General features: G+C 36.9%; 1 protein-coding gene across 1 annotated transcript; it reads left to right on the top strand.

The window, feature by feature from the left end:
• Window positions 1–11,204: 11,204 nt before the first annotated feature.
• Window positions 11,205–12,317, top strand: LOC131075785 (uncharacterized). The gene is made up of 2 exons (XM_059217133.1): window positions 11,205–11,741; window positions 12,045–12,317. The coding sequence occupies exons 1-2, from the start codon at window positions 11,205–11,207 to the stop codon at window positions 12,315–12,317; spliced, it is 810 nt and encodes a 269-aa protein (XP_059073116.1).
• The last annotated feature ends 8,100 nt before the right edge of the window (window positions 12,318–20,417 follow it).

Below are 20,417 nucleotides of genomic sequence, written 5' to 3'. Positions count from 1 at the left end.
ACCAACATGTTCCCATTATTGACTTCCTAGACTCTTGATATAAATTTACATTCTATCACTCCATATTCTGTAGTTCTCTCTATTAAACTTTGGACTTTCCTTCATCATGTTTTACTAGATCTTTACCTCAAGTTGTTAGGCTTAGACCTTAGAGGACCTGAAATGCTCTAATACCAATTGATGGTATGATGAAAGAATAAGGATCTAGTCAACTACTAAGGGTGGGGGGGGGTGGTGAATTAGTAGATAGAAATTTGACATAAACTTTCACCAACCTCAAACAACCTCTCAATGCAAACTCTAAACTGACTGGTTTAAATACTGATCTTGAAATACAATAGTACTGATAAGTTAAACCAGTTGACTGTTATAACAAACTAACAGTAAAACAACTCTGAAACTCTCAAAACCTTTTAACCAAAACATCCAAATACTTTACTGACATAAGTAAAACATATTTCAGATTGTTGTCGGTTAACATAACATATCAAAGTGGATTGAGCAGTTAAGCAATTCAACCATAGTAAACATAACCACAAAAACATTCACCACTTGACAAAATATTTTTGATGCGGAAACCCAAATGGGAAAAACCATGGTGGGGATGAATACCCACAAGTATTCTGAACTCTTCTCAAATTCGTCCTGTTAGGAGCCAAGCTTGTTAAAGCTTTACAAAAGTCCTATTAAGAACAGATCCTGTTAGGGACCACTCGGTTAAGGGATTGACTATAATGTCCTATTAGAAGAAATACCCTGTTAGGTGTAACCTCAGTAGAGGATTTGAAATCCAAGCTAATGGACCACCTGGTTAGAGGATTTGAATAACACTAAGCTTGTTAGAGCTTAGCTGGTTAGGGGATTTAACTGTTGTAATTGTTAGAAAACAACAGGGGTTTGCTAATCTGTTTGAATAGCACTACACTTGCTTGTCCAGATCCTTTTCATGCTCCTATATGCCTTTACATAGACTGCAGATACATCAACTGGTTCGGCAACCACACTCTCACTGTCAACTACAAATTGCCAACACTTCAATAAAACAACTCATCAATCTAATTAACAAAACAATAGGTCGGTAACTCATCACAAACCTAATTATCTCATAGAGATTACAAACAAATCGGTTCAAGTATGACCATTGGATTACATAATAATCACTACACATCATTCAAGGTATCCTCGACTGCTGTTTGATCACCGCTTCATCGAACATTGTAACTCATCACGCAGTTTACATTACATGCAATGAACTTGCTCATTCCCAAGATAAGAAACCGTTATCTCTACGCGCCAAAAACCATTTGAAACTCTTCTCATACAACATGCATACGTGTCATAATCATTACCGCTCATCATTAGATCAAAAACCAATATGACCGATTCACCAAACTTCATCAGTTAGGGTTTATCATATCAATAGGTAAGGTTTACCGGTTCACCTTTCCATTTCAGAGCAATACTGGTTTCCTCCACAAATGCACCTATCGGTTGCAGTTCCCTTCACTATCTCTTCCTACCGGTTAGAAAACAATATTATAACAACATCATTACCGATTAATTGACATCAATGACAACATAACATTTCATTAATGCAATCTTCATGCAAATGCCAACGCTTATGAATGAGAGACCAAACTTTGGAATCTCACTGATGAGAAAGAGACTAGAAGGAGAAAATACAAGAGGAAAGAGGCAATCCAACACATGCAGGTTAAATAACTCAAAGAAATTCAACACATGCATGGTGAGGTTGAGAAGTTGTCAATGCAATACAATTGGAAGAAGAAGAAGAAGAAGACCATCATTTGAGATGCAACTCCAATTTCTCCTACCTTGGGAGTATGATCAAAGAGCATGTCTCTATGACATATTAGATGTTGATTGGGCAGAAGAGTTACCTATGGAGTTGGAATGTATCATTGACAACAAGAAACTCAAAAAGACAAGGAACAAGGCATATCTCCAGTATTTGGTCAAATGGAGGGGTCTTCCCATGGAGGATGCTACTTGGATGACTGAATATGATATTCTCAGACATGGTTGTACTGTTGCAGGCGCATCAATGGTATGCATATGGTTATTTTTGGTTTTTCGGTTGTTTTGAGTGTGTTTGGGTCTAATAAGGTCCAATAAGTCATTTGAGACCATTTGAAGTCATTTTGATCCATTATGGAATGTTTCATGACAAGTTGCCAAAAATGTAAAAGTTGCAAAAGTTATGTCAAAAATTGTCAAAAGTTGCATTTTTTGTTATGGGCAGTTGGTGGTGGGTTAGATAGTAAGAAATTGTTGTAAATGCATAAATATGCAATCAAAACTAGAATAAAGAGGTTGGAGAAGGATTGAATTAGAAGAAACTTCATTTTGGCACATTTTTACCTTGTTTTTCTATGTAAACAATCTGTATTTTATTTGGTACGACCTAGTATGGAATGGTATGGGTCTGGAACTTATATGGATAGAAAGATAATTGTATGGAAGATGTTTTTTTGTTCTTACTAGTCCTAAAGAAAAGATTGTTTGATTGGTCTAATATGTCAATCTTTCTAACAATCCTATTTAGAAACTAGGGTTTCTAGTGAGTGCAAATAATTAATAACTTGACTTTCCACCATTGGAAATCCACGAAAATTGGTGGAAAGTTTTGTGTTCATGTCATATTCAATCCCTCCAAAGGGGAGTTCCCAAGTCTTTTATTTGTGCAAGTTATTTAAGACTATTGGTCCCATTTTGCAGTGTAACTGTTACAAAGCCCTAGTTGAAGGAGAGTTTAACAAAATAATGCATTGTTTGAGTTCTTTGATGTAATGATGATTTGTATGCCATCATAATACATGGTGAGAGGTCATAATCATGCAAGTATCTGTATCAGCCATAAAACAAATTGTTTTTGCATACCAGTTGACAACCTCTGCCGGTATCCGTTCCCTTTCATGCATTTTCAATTGAAATTTTTTAAAGTATCCCCATTCAATCTTGTCAACATCATTACCAAGCATTCTAATGTTGTACTTCATTTGCATCAATGCAAGAGTGCCATCTATCCATTGGATATCACCAATACGGGGGACACATTTCTGAAAATAAAAGAATAGACCAAGGATTAATTGACCAAATTTAAACCTTTTAACCTCTTATCCTTCCTGATGGCTTCCAGGTTTAGCACAAGTTGACTCCTCAATGCCTCTAGCAAGTCATAGTCAACATCTTCTTTGATCATCCGGTGGGCAGTGTGGATAACAGTAGCAGGGATATTGTTCATCCTGCTAGAATAATAGATTTGATAACCGATCACCATAGAAGCATACTTTATTGCCGGATCATTGATATTATTCACCATCATCACTCTTCCATCCCATTTAGATCCTGTTAACTTTTCTACATCATTCTTTGGAATGGATCTCAAAACTGGAACCTCACCGGTGACACAAAATCTGGTGACTGCGTGAATAACTTCCTTAGAAATTTTATGTGGTCGGTCGAGCCACATAAGCTGGTCATAAATTCTGCTAAGCACATATCTCACAAGTTCATCATCAAAATCATTAATGAAATTTAGGGCATGCTGAAACTCTTTCTCGACAACACCAAGATCCTCTAGTTTGCAATGATAGAAAGATCTAATATCTTCAACATGTAAGACACCATAAGGAACTCCAGATAGGGCTCCGACGGGATCAGTTTCCTTAGATTTAAATGGGTGCCTCTTAAATTCAAGACAAGGTCTATCGGTAACATCAACTAAATGTGGGGTGTCCACTTAGATTTAAATGGGTGCCTCTTAAATTCAAGACAAGGTCTATCGGTAACATCAACTAAATGTGGGGTGTCCATCTTCAATGATTCAAAAAGATAAGAAGATAATAAGATATCTGGATAAATACCTTTTACCACTTCTGCACTAGGGTTCCAAACACCAACAAAACTTCTTCACCAATTCCCGATCGCAGATCACACCAAAACACTTCAATCTCTGTTAAACAAGTTAAATGCTGCAAACAAAAAATCTACTCTGCTCACTCTCTGTGTGCTCTCAAGTATGCAATGTGACAAATAACATTCAAAAAGTTCCTTTTATTTGCCCATTATCTACCGCATTAAATGTCATTACCGATAAAACCCTAAAATGTCTTATAACACAATACTGGTTCACATAACACATCAAACCTACCGGTTTGATCACAAAATCACTTCTTAAAATCATAATACATCAAAGTATGCAGATTCAACATACCTCATGGTCCTTCAGGGGGTTCTGAAATGGATCTAACATTAAGTTCCCCCTAAGTTTTTAAACAACTTAGTTTGTCAGTGAAGGGTTCTCCACACTAGGTGAAGAAATAGGATCTTCAGATGGTTTGACTTGAGTTATCTCATCATCCTTCTTTTTCCAAATTTTGTTCATTTCAGTTCCAGTTTCCTCCACATCAACTTTCATCTTCCCTTTTCGGTCAGCAGATTGACTCACCTTTTCTCTGTAAAACTTTGCAATATGTCTTGGTTTATGTCAATGATAACAAGCCATACCAGATGCTCTCCAAGGTCCAGTATTGCCTCTACCAGTCCTCCTTCTACAATTCATATCTACATGACCATAGTTATGACAAATTGTGGAAACCACATTCATCTTCTTTTCCATCTCATAGGCACTAGACCGGTTATCATAGGGTCTTTGCCAGTTAAGACTTCTCTGGTCATCAAAGGTTCTTTGCCAACCACCACTAGACCTCTGACTCATGTGAGGAGTATGATTATTTGCTCCATACCTGCATTCAAGAGCTTTATGTCCATGCATGTTGCAAGTGAAACAATAACCATTAAAGGTTGTAGGCTTATATCCTTGATAAGTATTGGGTCTATAACCATTAGCAACATCAAATCTGCTTCTACAAACATTAGCAGTATATCCTGGCTTATGACAATTGAAACAAACAGGCTTATAGGATTTCTTACCGATGGGTTTCTGAGTCTTAGGAGCATGTTTACCTTCATGCATGTTGTCCTTAGTACCAGAAGGCTCACCTTTCTCAAATGTATTGTAACCCAATCCAGTTGTATCGCCATTCATCCTTTGAGATTGGATCTGTTCATCAAGCATGGTAGAACTTTTGTTAAACTTTGCAAGCTTCTCATTACCATCAACAAGTTCTTGTCTAAGAGACATTACCATATCCAGTGTTGCCTTTATCTCTTCTTTTTCTTCTTTTTCCTCATGCCAGTGTGCATATAGAGTGCCATCTTCCTGATTTATCTTAAAGATCTCATGTTCTTTCTCTTTGATCTTGTCTTTTGTTGCCCTCCTTGCTTCAAGTTCCTGATTCATTTGGATAGTTAGGGCTTCAAGATCTCTCCTCAAGTTAGTCTTCTCATCATTCAGTTTCTCCACCTCATCAACCAATGCACCTATGTTTTCTTCATCAGAAGAACTGCTCTTAGAAACCTCCAACAGTTATTCGATTAGCTTTTCTCTTAGAAAGTGAAGTTTTATACTTGCCTCTCAATGCTTCTAGGGCTTCCTCAGTTTTTGCAAGTTTATGAGACATCTCTCTATAACTCATATCCCCCATGTTTGCCTTAGGAGTCCTTCTCAAGCAGTTAAGCCTCAAAGAAGGTTGGCTCTAATACCAATTGATAAACTTATAAGGAACTGAGAGGGGGGATGAATCAGTGCAAGCAAAAACAATATGAGTTTGATCACCAACTTAAACAACTTAAAACTTATCAAGCATAAGAGGAATATCACCACATTAGATAATGCCCAATAAAACAAATTCCACATAACATGAGATTATACGTGGAAACCCAAAAGGGAAAAACCACGGTGGGAGTTAATACCCATAAGATTCACTATATGCAGAATAGAAATCTTGACTGGTTAAGGTCTTACAAACATGCTTTGTTACGAGTAGACCCGGTTAGGAGTCACCCGGTTAAGGGATTTAAATGATTAGCCCTGTTAGGAGCTTTGACCTGTTAGGATCAACCTCGCAAGAGGATTTAACACTCTGATATAGAGCTACCCTGTTAGGGGATTTACAAGTTAAAGCCTGTTAGGACCTACCCAGTTAGGGGATTTTACTACTGCAAACTGATAGGGAAACAATAGTCAAATGATCTTCATATAACACCTCTGTGTCTGCAAAGGGGATTAGATCCTCAAAACTTCAACAACACGTCAATACAGAGCTTCACTAATCACCACACAATCAGAATCACAATATTCGCCTTCGATCTCATCAACATACTCATGTCTATCTCATAACTCATCACACTTTTTATAGACATCAACTTAGTCGGCTACAACCTTGGAACAATTTCCTAGGTTCAATGAATCTAGACAAACTACCATTGCATGCCGAACTTATGTCGGCCACTGACATAACAAATCGAAACCTGTGTCATTTTACCAATTTAAGTGACTATATCACTACCTGTTAAGTGTTCATCAGAATGTCTGCTCTGTACATCAAATCTCGCTTGTCCAGGTTAATCTGCCAATGCGGTTAAGAACATACCTCCAAATGCTTGTCTCTATCACTGCTATAAAACCACATCATTCAACTCTTCATGAATCACCTGTACCAGTTGTCGAAATGCAACTCTGTTCATAGTTTATTGGTTGAGATCCTAATTACCGGTTCTCTGCTAAACTGTCAATTGTACCGATTAGACCTTACCGGTTGGCTTCCATGACTTAGATGACCACAAAAACATTATTGCCATCAATGACAACACAAGACTTAGTCATCAAACATGAATCTCAATCTCTTCATCACATTCACCAATCAATCATTTACCGATTGTATATCACCAACAGTCTTTACCAGTTCACTCAAATGCCAACACTATCTTCCCACAAGTGAAACATGTTGCATCATTTCTTCTCCTATTTCCTTGAGTTTTACCTCAACCCTCTCTATAGTTGGAATCTCTATTGTCATCCTGGTAACCCTGTGTTGCACATGCATTTTGGCTATCCTACGATGTGGGGATCTGGTATTCCACAACATCTATGTCCTCCTGACAACAACCATGATTTGAATAAGATTTGTTCTCTTCATTTCGGATTGGGGGTTTGTCAATGATAGTCCTCTGTGAGATGTAGGTTCCAATCCTGGCAATAGGTGCAGTACACTATAATTTTCTTAACTATTCTAGCAACGATACGTATCTTTTCAACTCTATCCTTCGAGCAATAATTTTGAATGTGCCCTTGTCTATTATAATATGTGTTGGCAAGAGACACTGCATTGATGTTCAGATGTTGTCATTGATAGAAACTTGAGTTAGATATCCAATCCGTAGTTCATGATTCATTCATACCGGAAGATTGATTGAGGTTTGGTGAGGTCCAATGAGAAGAATAGGTCATTCGACAAAGTGTACAAAAATTTGGTTGGCGGTTCGTTTGTGTTGATTAGTTTATGTTGTGGATCTTAGAGATGCATTGCAGTTGTGTAACATGGCTTATTCCAGGTTTGTGGCCTCCGGTGTTGAGTGTTGAGTGAGTTGCAAGGTCCAGTAAACATGTTTTCTTGGTTAGAACAGTGCTTATTAGCAGCAACGTGTAAAGATTCATTGTGTTGATCTCGCGGATCAATTTTTATGATTATTTGTGTGTTCGAGGTTAGTGAGCCGATATGTGGGAAGCGTGTGGACAATTTGTTTTGGTTCACATATTTGTTTTGGATCGGATTGAGCCGACTTGGTGTACACGTTTCATTTGCGTATTATGCGTTTTGGGCCGACATGAAGACGACTTAAATTGATGTTGCAGATATATAAGACCAATTGATTTGATCATTTATGAGATTGATGGTTACGTGTGATGTGTGTATGGGTGATTGTGCGCAGTTTGATGTACGCAAGTGAAGGATTTGTTCTTTAGAATACAACGGAATATCAGAACAGAGCAGCATAACAAAGCAGAGTAAGATAAAGTGTTTTGTGCTTAACCGAAAATATACTCAGGCATTCGTTGATGTTATTCAATAGTTCAAACATTCTTGTATCTTTTATAACCATTTTGTAAGGTAGTGAGCCTTCCGAGTTGTAGGCCTTTTTTTATAATTTGAGCAGTGATGTCTAAGCAATGTGCCTGAATGCATGTGCATTCCCCATTGTAATATTTACACTTACTCCTAACAGGGTATTATCTCATTATGGGTAGGTTCCCACTGTGGTTTTTCCCTTAACCAGATTTTCCACCTATAAATCTAGTGTTACGGTGTTGTGGATGTTTGTTTCATGTGTTTACATATTTCTTTTGTTGATTTGCATTAGATTGGTTGAAGAATCTAGTTAATAATGTTAAAGTTTGCAGAACACTGATTCACCCCCTCCCCCCCCTTCTCAATGTTCCTTGATTCCAATAATTGGTATCAGAGCCTAGCTCCTCGGAAGAAACCTAACAACTTGAGGAAGATCCAGGAAAGTGTTTTAATGGATTTCAGTAGTCTTAGAAAATAGCTGCTTGTTGCACTTGATGATCTTGATCAGTCCAAAGCCAAAGTCCATGAATTGAAAACAAATCTTAAAGATGCTGAAAACTTCATTTAGTCATTAAAGGAGCAACTGAGTAGGTCTAAGGAAAAGAGAAAGGAGCTTGTTGATCAGCTTAAGCAAAAAGAAATTCTAAGCATGGATGATGAAGCCCCGAAGGAAAAGATAGGAGAATGTGAGAAGCTTGCCAAAGATAATGCAGTTTAGAAGAATGAGATGGAAGCCATTGTGATGAAATTGACAAGGGAGATTGAAGAAAGGAAGAAGAATGAGGAAAAGCTTGCTCGGTCCTTGAAAGTCAAATATGAAGAATGTTGTAGACTTGAGAAATGAGAATGGATAGTTGATACTTCAAGATGCTAGTGAACATGAGGAAGATATTGGAAAACAGATCCTACTTCTTAAGTTTGATCTTAAAGCTACAAATGAGTACAAGGAGAAGTTCTGGATCGACTCAGCCAAACTTGATGAAATGCTTGCAAGTCAAAAGAATCCTAATGATACTCAAGGTCTTGGATTTAAGAAGGGTGAAAGCTCTCAATGAACACAACAGAAGAACTATTCTAGAAGGCCTCTGGTAAGGCAACTTAATGCTCATAAATTCAATGGTAATTGTTTTGTTGCAATAAATTTGGTCATATGGCTAGTCAATGCAGAAATAGGATGAATAATAAGGGTCCATCTTTTTCCAGTCAATGTTTCAAATGCAATAAGTATGGTCATAAGGCAAATGAATGCATAAGTGTGATAAATAACTTTCAAAATAAGAGAAATGTCAGATGTTATGCATGTGGTAAGTTTGGACATGTTGCTAATTAGTGTAGATCAAGAAGAAATCATATGAACTTTAGACCTATGCAAGGAAATGTTGTTTGTTATGCTTGCAACAAATCCAGTCATATTGCAAAGTATTGCAGAAGTAGAAATGTGAATAGGAGAGGTTCGGAAGACAAGAACAAGAATGTGAAGCCAAATAAGAAGGGTAAAGAAAAATTTGAAGAGATTAGAGCTCAGATGAAGAAGACTTGGGTGAAGAAGAGTGATGATAATGCAGTGAATGGGTCCACACCCGATTCTGGTGCTGGAACCTCATACGGTAACTAAGCTAAGGCATCCGGCCTTAGGGGGAGGTTTTCATGAAAAACTTGCAAATCCCTTATTGGAGATCTATGCTTAATTTTAGCAAGTTGCAGAGGTGTATGTGATGATCACAAATGTTTTTGATGGATTTTCGGAAGAGTTCGAGCACATTTGAAGATCTGGAGAAGAATTTCAGAGAGATATAGAGTATTTGGAAGTATTAGGGCAAAGTGCATTTATTATACCTAAAAGTTAGGTATGCGAAGGATAAAAGGCAAATTAACCTTTCATTTCTCACTTTGCATTCGAAGCGAGAGAGCAGAAGAGCGCAGTGAAGCAGAATTTCCAGAGATTTGGAGCGAAAAGAAGATTTATCGTGAGATCTTGCATCCAGTTGAAAGGTATTTATCAGTTGGCACTTTTTCAGTTTGAAGTTTAAATTTTCGGATATGGCATCTTCATAATTGTGACCCGTTGGTAGTGGATATCATTAAAAGGGCAAGACCTAATTTCAAGAAGCATCCATATAAGTCAATGGAGGATGATCTGAATGACACATTTTCATCAGTCCCTTATGGAGTATTGCATGTAGAAGATATTAGGGCTTACATCCACTATAACATTGAGGAGCTCAAAAGTGCTCAAATGATGAAACTATACACTCAGCACATGATTGATGGAATGGGAAGCTTGAAACCTGAATTTAAGTCGATTGGGGAGAAGGGTTTCACGCAGTTCATAAATTTTTTGGTGTTCGATGAGCCTGAGTGGGTACACTACATTCTGAGCAGAATGCATGACGAGTTCATGTGGCTTAACAAACCCCACAAGATTACCACGAGTGTAATTAAGGCGGTAACATGTTTGAGCTCAGTCGGTGAGGTGTCTGCCTTGAGGAATGTTAAGAACTAGATGGTAACAAAGGCAACCGGTTGTCAATTTGGCAAAAGGTCAATGACAATCAGTGATATTGTTGAATATGATTTTGGATTTGCATCAATGGTGATGGGATACAAAATATATCATTCTAGGCAAGATAATTCAGTATCCGAGATGACTATCTATGTTGCTTACAAGATATTGAAGGAAGATAAGAAATATGATTTATGTGAAGTGCTCTAGAGTGAGCTATTGAGAAATTTGAAGAAAATCAAATAGGATAAGAAGCATGTATTCAAATTTGGAACTTTGATCATATGTTTATATTTCTATTTCATGAATGAGGAGTGGGAAAAGTTCAGTGGACCTATGACAGGCCTGTAGCGATTCAGATCAATGAAACACTTCATGGCCTTGGAGATGCTATAGTCTGGAATGACATTCTATGGGGATACTTCAAAACCTTGCAGAGCATGATGTAGAGTAGAAAAAGAATTCCAAAGGAGATAGTACAGAAATATGAGGACACTATTTGTTTTATGGTTGACACTAATCAATGCCTTATGGAAGTTGTGGAGCCAAGAACATCATGGAGCATGCTCATGGGGTATGCAGTTGAAGGACATGTTCTTGATGTGTATGCTCAATACTTATTAAGCAAACTGGTGGATAAGTCTGAAGAAAGGTTTGGAAAGCCCCTGCCCCTAAGATGAAGCAACCAAAGAGGCGGTTCAGAGAGCATGGGGATTACCAAAGAGGTGGCTCAGAGAGCTAGAGAGGAAAACATTCTGAAAGAAGAAGATATGGTTGAGCCAAAGAAGGCTAAACCAGAAGCCCCTACCCCTAAGCCAAAGCAACCAAAGAGCTATGCACCCTCCTCTGGTGCTCATAAACCTATTAGTTCACCTAAGCCTCAAGCCAAACCATCCGGTGAAGGAAAGAGGAAGAGAGTACAAGCCAGAGTATTCATTCATGTTGATGAAGACGAGACGAAGTCAGATGAAGCAGTCAAGGAGGTTAAAGCAAAAACTGCTAAGGCCACCAAGGTCACAAAGGAGAAACCATCCGGTGGACCTAAATATAGTAAGAAATCAAAATTTAAACTTGATGAGGCGTTAAAGAAAGGAAAACTTGAAGTTAGGCCTCCCATGTCTTTGAATGAGATTGATAATGAGGTTGTTAAGAATGGGGATCTAAAGCCACTATCTAAGTGGTATGATAATTTTGATGAATCTAGCAAAAGGACATTAGAGGAAGCAATTGTAGAGTACCTAAATGTATATAGTAAAGCTCTAATTGAATTAATGACAATTATACCCAAGAGCCTGTATGATATTTTGGATGCTAGGAGATAAATTGCAAATAAAGAGGATGAGATATTGAAGGAATATGTATTAGCTAATCTCTGTTCAGTAATTTCTAAGGAAGAGATAGATAGATTACTTCAGTTAGCAAAGAATGAGTTCAGAAGTAAACACAAAGTAAATAAAATCATGTTTGGAAAAATTGATGAAGTTGTAAAGGAAATTGAGAAGATTTTGACAAAAAATTTGATAGATAATCAATATGACGTCAATCAGGTAAAAGGACAAGGTTACACTAATCCAGAAGTGCAGACAATGGATGATACTTTTGTCCTGGAAGTCGAGACTGTTGAGAAGGTAGAGGTTAATATTGAGGATGTGGATGCAGGGAAAGAAGATGAGGGTAAAGACAAGAGTGATAACCCTCCAATTGATGCACTTAACCCTCTCATTCTTGGAGAGGAAGCAGATACAAAGGAGGATGATGTAAAGGAAAAGGTAGAGGTGAAGTTTGAAGTTGAGGTTGAGGCAAGAGACACTGACAAATAAGTGAAGGGGAAGCAGATCCATGTAGAGGATTTGAAATTCATTCAAGGCCTCATCAACCTAGCTTCTTTGTCCCTCGTCCAAGCACTCAAATTAGCTGTGTTTTCTCAAGCCAAAGCTAGTGAGGACTTGCTAAAATCTCACACAGAGGATAGTGAGTTGCTTACTATGGCATCTGATGTTCTAGAGAAACTCATGCCTTCATTTCAGAAGGACTCATTAGACACTCCATCTGAGCAATTGAAAATTGTAATCAACTCTGTGGATAGTCATTTTCAATCCTTTGAAAAATCTGTTGAAGAGAAGGTCTGGAATGAGTTTAATGCAAGAAGGCTTTAGACACTAATGAGTATGATTGTTGATGACAAAGTCACTCTAGATACTTGTGTAAAGGGCATATGAGATAGTTTAACCGAAGGTGGAAACATTTATAAATAATTCTTATCATTGTCTAAATTCACTATGGACATTGAGAAGAAGTCTTAAGAGTATGAGGATCAACTTGGGCAGATGTCTCAGTCATTTAATCCCTTATCAGTCTCCATGAGCAGTCACGAAGATCAAGTAATATCCTTACTTGAGAAAATCAAGAATTTGAGTCAAGAGAAAGGTAAAATAATTGGTAGAGTTTGTGAACATAGGAGCCACATTACTCTGAAGTTGGATGTCATGCTTGGTGCTCTTCAAGATGCCCAAAGTGCCATAAAATCCAAGGAGCCGACAAATCTCAAGTTAGCAAACGCACTTGCATACCTGTTGAGTGGGCTTATAACCATTTTGGAATGCCTTAAGAAGGGCTAGGACAATCACCTAAATTCTTTGAAGAATTCTTACGTAGACATTTTTACATTTTTGTGAGTATGTAAGAACTGCGTGTACATATGTAAATAGCATTTTTGGCTTGAATTTTTTATTTCTGAAACCATAGCTTTGTCATTGATGTTAAAGGGGGAGTGTATGGCAATGAAAAATGTTGATCTGAGGGGGAGTTTCTATTTCTTGGAGTCTGGTTGATATATTTTTGGTTGCAGTGTATATATCTTGGTTTTGGTCTGACACTTAGTCATTTTTCACTAAGTGTTGCCATCAATGCCAAAGGGGGAGATTGTTGGCAAGAGACATTGCATTGATGTTTAGATGTTGTCATTGATGGCAACTTGAGTCAAATATCCAATCCACAGTTCATGATTCATTCATACCGGAAGATTGATTGTGCTCTGGTGAGGTCCGATGAGAAGAACAGGTCATCTGGTAGAGTGTACTAAAATTTAGTAGGCGGTTTGTTTGTGTTGATTATTTTATGTTGTGGATCTCAAAGATGCATTGTGGACGTGTAATATGCCTTATTCTAGGTGTGTGGCATCCAGTGTTGAGTGTTGAATGAGTTGGAAGGTCCGGTAGACATGTTTTCCTGGTTAGAACAATGCTTATTGGCAATAACGTGTAAAGATTCATTGTGTGGATCTTACGGATCAATTTTTGTTATTGTTTGTGTGTTCAAGGTTAGTGAGTCAACATGTGGGAAGCATGTGGACAATTTGTTTTGGTTCGCATGGCTGTTTTGGATTAGATTGAGCTGACTTGGTGTACACATGTCATTTGCATGTTATGCACTTTTGGGTTGATGATAAAGACTTAAATTGATGTTGCGGATATATAAGACCAATTGATTTGATCATTTATGAGATTGATGGTTACGTGTGATGTGTGTATGGGAGATTGTGCATAGTTTGACATGCGCAAGTGAAGAATTTGTGCTCCAGAATACAACAAAATATCATAACAAAGCAATACAAAGCAGTGTAAGATAAAGTGTTTTGTGCTTAACTAGAACTATACTCAGGCATTTTTTGATGTTATTCAATAGTTCAAACCTTATTTTATCTTTTATAATCATTTTGCAAAGCAGTGAGCCTTTCGAGTTGTAGCCGTTTTTATAATTTGAGCAGTGAGCCCTAGGCAGTGTGCCTGAATGCACATGCATTCCCATTGTAATATTTACACTTACTCCTAACAGGGTATTATCTCATTGTGGGTAGGTTCCCACTGTGGTTTTTCCCTTAATTGATTTTTCCACGTATAAATCTGGTGTTATGGTGTTGTGAATGTTTGTTTTATGTGTTTACATCTTTCTTTTGTTGATTTGCTTTAGATGGTTGAAGAATCTGGTTAATAATGTTAAAGTTTGGAGAACACTGATTCGCCCCCCTCCTTCTCAATGTTCCTTGATTCCAACAATATGTGCACTAGATTCTTTGTGGGTATATTGCCCTTGTTTCTTGCTGAATGGTTAAATTCTTAACTTGTTCCTATAGGCTCACTAACAATTCTATATTTTGATCCTTTGTCGATTTCCTCTATATCTAGGCCTCTATCTGATAGGCCATTTGGATCAAATCTATATATTTCTAGAAATCCCTTCCATCCAAGTCGATTCTTATGTCTCCATCCATTCTGGAAATGAACCATTCAATCTTTTGTTTCTCTATTAGAGCTTCTTCCAATTTTCTTTATACCTCTTTGAATATTTTATCATATTCCTCAATAGAGGATGATCCTTGTGTCAAATTCTTCATCCTTGTGATGCTCTCTATAGGGACTCTTGGTGTCCCAAAGTTCAACAAGAATTGTGTTTTGACTGTATTCCATGTAGTTGTATGTTTTGGAGAGTTTTTGACAGACAATTCAAGTTCCTCATCCCTTATTGATTGAACAAAGTCTAGTGTCCTTTATTTATCAACGTATTTACTGATCTTTTCCCATATAGATTTTGAGATGAAACAATGTTGCTTTGCATCAATAGTATCAATCCTAAACATATGGATCTTAATTGTAGTGTCCATGTTGCTAAGGTTTGTCCCTATGTTGTTTGACAGTTAGAAATGAACTACTAGATTCTTAATGGGTTTCTTCTTTAGTGTTTGTTTTTCCTTCTTTCGTTGACTCTTAGAAGGCTTATTTTCTTTTCCCTTGTCTCTTTCTAAGTTGATGTCAAAGTATTCTTCTCCTAGGATCTCACTAAAAGGTATTTCCTACTCATACTTACTTGTACTTGCTCCTGCTCATCTCCTCCGTTATCTTCTATCCTCTTTTTTTTCTTGGGCATCTCTTCTATCTCAATTTTTTTACTCTTAATGCTAGCTAGGGATGGGTTTCGGTCTGGGGATAGTGTCTCTTCAAGACCTCTCTTCATTCTTTGATTTGTAAAAGTCATGTCTTATGGCCACACCTCTTCATTAATCTCATGATTATTTACCTCTTCCTTGATATCATCTTCTCTTATTCTTCTCACACTTAGGTTAACCAATTCCTCCAAATAGTCATTGGTCCAAAAGGGGATTCATACCAACGTTTGTAATAGCACCTTGAACTTATCATCTAACCAGACTGTGATAGTGCTAAAATCCTTTGAGGGTGTAGCAAGGTAGGAGCCATATTGCTACTACTAGACTTTGTCAACAACTTCCTTTTATCAAATCTTTCAATTGTTGTCTATATTTCGGTTACCATTTTTTGCACCTTATCAAATATTATGTCTAGATTTTCTAGAGTACCTTCTTCCAATTTTTTTCTCTTCTCCTTCTTTCTCCTTATTCTGGTTGCACCCACGTTGGCATACTTAGCAACACCCTTATCAGTGTGCTCTTCTCTTTTGTTTTGTCTTTTCTCTCTTTCCAAGGTTTGTCTGAATCTCTTCTCTTCTCTTCACAATTAGAGTTGTCCATTGTTTTTGTCTCCTTGTCTTTATTTGCTCCTTGATCTCTCTTGTGTTCTTGTTCTCTCCTTTTGCCATGGGTATTTGTGATCTAGTTTTCCATTATCCCTATATTGCATCCCATGGTGGCTACTTGATAGGTTTTTTCCCATTAGTCATCTCTCTTCATTCCCTTTTGGACACTTTACCTCACCCCCTTGGCGCCTGACACCCTCTCACAGGATAAACGTTAAGAAGATCAAGTTTTTGTCAGTTCATCTGCATTTTTTGTTCTTTTAATCCAATCTTGACTGAATTTTAAAAAATTTATTCCCGACAGTAACCCAACTGAACCTAACCAGGGTCTTGGCAATGGAACCAATGTTAGCAATAAATCTAAAGGAGAAAGACTGAAGTCCCATTCCCAACCCAGAGGCGGTCCTATTGAGGTAGCAATTAGAAGAATTTATAATCCAATTTAACTACTTAAATCAGAAAGAAATATCATACACCATATTAGAGCAGTAAGATAGATTTCCTTGTACTAATATCTTATAATGTAATATGCATTCCTTATATCTACTTTATCATGTATATCTTCCATCTATCACCTAGTCCTTTTCTTAGTTATCCTTAGTCACTTAGTGATTGTCTATCATATATATTCTTATATCTCCCTTAAGGATTGCAGCCCTTGGATGCTAGCCTTCTAATCTATTTCAAAATTACTATTGCAGGATTACACCCTTATCTCTTCAAACCAGTGTTTGTAGCCTATTTTTCGGTCAACAATCAACATGCACATATAGTTTCAAAACAAATATGCAAACATAAAGCATAATCTAGAAATAGGAAGAAGAGAGGAACTTGTGGTTGAAATATGGGACAAAGATGCTAGGAGACCTTCACCAAAAAGTGTCAAATGCGAACAATAGAAACAGTTTCAAAATTAGGATGTCGCTCTAAGTAGCACCCTAAAATTTCATCAGAAAAGCATTGGTCGCTAATGCTACGCAACCTTGACCCAAAATTTTCACTTCATTAAAATCTAGTCCTGTACATCTCAATTTGCTTTGTTCAAATCTATATTCATTGTCTCCAAAATTCGTCACTACAAATACAAGAGGAGAAAAAGGTTTTGGCTTGATAGGTATTTACCTAGGTCAAACCCCGAGTATGGAATTAATTTTTAATGAAATAATTGAAAGGAAAGATCTAAAGTAAAATGTTGGATCTGCAATATTATAAGTCAAGCTTACTCATGTTGATACTGGTGATGATGCAATTCTCTTTGATTATGATCACACGTGTTGATGCAATAACATGACATGACAAGACATAAAAGGGATCAATGATAAAAACATGCTTAAATGAAGATTGCTACAACTTGTTCCTCCATAATACTCAGATCTAAAAGAATTTGGCAACAATACTTATTCTTGAATGATGTAGGATGTACTTGAATGCCTATGGATGACAATGAACTAGGAAAGATGCTCTTTTATAGGGTTCCCAAGGTATTTCATAAATTAGCCTGACCTCCAATGATCATATTGAAATATCGGGATCGAGGATTAATAGACAAGAACAGGGGCATCAACATATTTAAAAATGGGCCCAATTTGGGGGGACAAGGATGCCTAACACTCTTGACCATTAGGAAAAGGGTTCCTAGCGCCCTTGTCCACCCAAAAAAGGGTAAATCAAAAGTTGTTTTGGTGTACTCAAGCTCAAGACAGAGACCCAGATAGCCATGCAATCATATGACAACAATTTTACAATGCAAAGCCTAGAAATGGGCTTGGAAAAGAGCCAGGAGGAAACACACTAAGGCAAGACCACAAAAAAGCAGTATATAATTATAAAGGGTTACTATTTATGACACTACATCTCCAATATAATTTCAAATTCAAATTTGAGGCCCTTAGAAGTGTTGTATAGGTTCGAAAGTTGGGTGTACATCTCTTCACGAGCTTTCCAACGATATATAATGATTTCAAATCTAATAGTTATATCAAAATTTAAATTTCCAATTTGCAATAGATCCTTGAGAAAGAAAATGGACAGTTGTACTTCTGGCGGCCGTAATGGGAGTTATGCTTTCTGAAACATCATAGGGCAATTATACTTTCCAAGATAAACAAGGTGAAAAAGGGTTATAGAGGATCATTTAGTAATGTAGATTGTGGCTTTGGCTTGTACATTTTTATTCATAGAATTAGATTTATTTGTGATAAGAAAGGCCTATAATTTCTCCATATTGTAACTCATTTTCATGAAGTAAAGAAATTGGTTGTTTTGCCCCATGTATTTCTCTAGTTCATCTCTAGTATTGTTTTTTATGTGTGTTGGTTGTAGTAGTGATGCAAGAGTATTCATGATGTAAGACTAATCTTGCATCACCCAAAAAATATTGTATATATCAGTAAGGGCTAAAACTGATAGGGTAATTAATTTTAGTAAGTTGGCATTGGTGCACATATGAACCTAAAAACTTACCCTAAGGGGTGAAACTAAAATGTAAAGTTAATGGTGAAAGAATCATCTCAATGTCCAATGGCATGTGAGAGATATTAAAAATTTTGTTTTAGGAAATTTCTCCAATAAGATTTCAAATTCAAATTTGAGGCCCTTAGAAGCCTTGTATAGGTTCAAAAGTTGAATGAATTTGGCATTGTAGATCTCTTCATGAGCTTTCCAAAAATATATAATAATTGAAAATCGAACGATTGGACCAAAAGTTATTTCTCTTGGAAGTTAATCTATCAAAATTTAAATTTCCAACTTCGAATAAAATATCTTCTTGAGCAATAAAATGAACGGTTGGACTCTAGCACCCAAAATAGGAGTTATACTTTCGAGGACATTCTAGGGCAATTACACTTTCCAAGATAAATAAGGCTAACATGGGTTAGATAGGACAGTTTAGTTGTATAAATTACTTACAGATTTGTCTTGATAGAATTAGATTTATTTGTAATAAGAAAGCCCATGTGCCTATAATTTCTAAGTATTGTAATTCATTTTCAAGAATGAATAGAAATTGGTTGTTTTCTCTCTTGAATTTGTCTAGTTCATCTCTATTATTGTTATGTATGTGTGTGTCGAGTGGAGCGAGCCTTCATCAATTTTATAATCCTTCAAGTTAAAGTTGGACTTATAAGCTTAGATGTTCCTTTTACCATAATCCCCACCTCAAACCATTTTTTTGTTTAGTTGGGTCATCCTTGGCTCACTTCCATAAAATCTATCTCTTTTATAATTCATAAGTGTTTGACATCCACATTTGAAGGACAATGCATACTATATTTAATAGCGGATTCCAATTCTTGTCTAGATGTGGAAACTTTACACTTGACTACTTTTAGCCTCAACAACCTCAACCCATTCAACCTCTTGAAGATACCTTGTCCTTTTCTTACCAAAAGTTCGAGGCTAAGAGAATAGTTGATTTATCCTTAGGTAGTTCCTTGGGAGCCACTTTGCTTACTACCCCTATGGATCCTTCAACATCTATGGATATTGAAGTAACTCTTCCTACCCCACAAGTAACGAGTATACCATATTCAGGATTGGGAATCCTCCCTCTTTCTAGAGTTTCTAGTATGTATGTTGTAGTTCCTCCTTCGCCATCCTATAAAGGAAAACGAGGCAAATGACTAGCACCATCTAGACCTCCTATCTCTCAATCTTTAAAGGTTCCTTTCGTTCCTCCTATGCAAAAAGAAAAGGAAGAAAAGGAATCAATGTTGAGTGATACCCAACCTCCTATAGCATCTTTGAACCGCAACTGATAAAATCATAGTGCAAGCAAACATCAACATATGTTATGATATGGCTTGTGATCTTGCTGCGAGAGGTGAGTCTTCCTCTAAGCAGTTGGATATTGATTGAGCCCTGCCTCCTCAACCTTCTTACCTTCGCCCATGTCCTGAATATAATTCTTTCCTTACCAAACCTAGGTGAAAGGTGAAATTATTGATTCCAAGGGATTTTTCTCCTCCTAATTCACCGCCCGTGATAATAAATTTGGATGATGATTAAGATGACATGGTTAAAACTATAGAAAATTTTACTGAGTTGTCTTTGATGTTTTCTAAAGCATTAACTCTAGCTACTAGTGACACACATAGCGATCCTTCCTTAGGGAATGGTTCATGTTTGGAATTAGATGTTTTCTAAATCATTAACTCTAGCTAATAGTGACACACATAGTGATCCTTCCTTAGCGAATGGTTCATGTTTGGAATTAGACATAGTTCCTTGTGTTGTACTAATCATGGATCCTTTAGTATCTTGTATGTCATCTCTTTATAATGATAAGCAAGATTGGGAGGTAGACAATTTGTTTTAGACCAACACATATGTGCAATGCCTCTTTGTCTTTGAAAGTTTGCTTTTACATAATG

The sequence above is a fragment of the Cryptomeria japonica genome, chromosome 3 (genome assembly GCF_030272615.1).
Source record: "Cryptomeria japonica chromosome 3, Sugi_1.0, whole genome shotgun sequence".
Classification (NCBI taxonomy): domain Eukaryota; kingdom Viridiplantae; phylum Streptophyta; class Pinopsida; order Cupressales; family Cupressaceae; genus Cryptomeria; species Cryptomeria japonica.
Note: the sequence above shows the minus strand (reverse complement) of the source record. Positions and strands in the feature narration are given on the sequence as shown.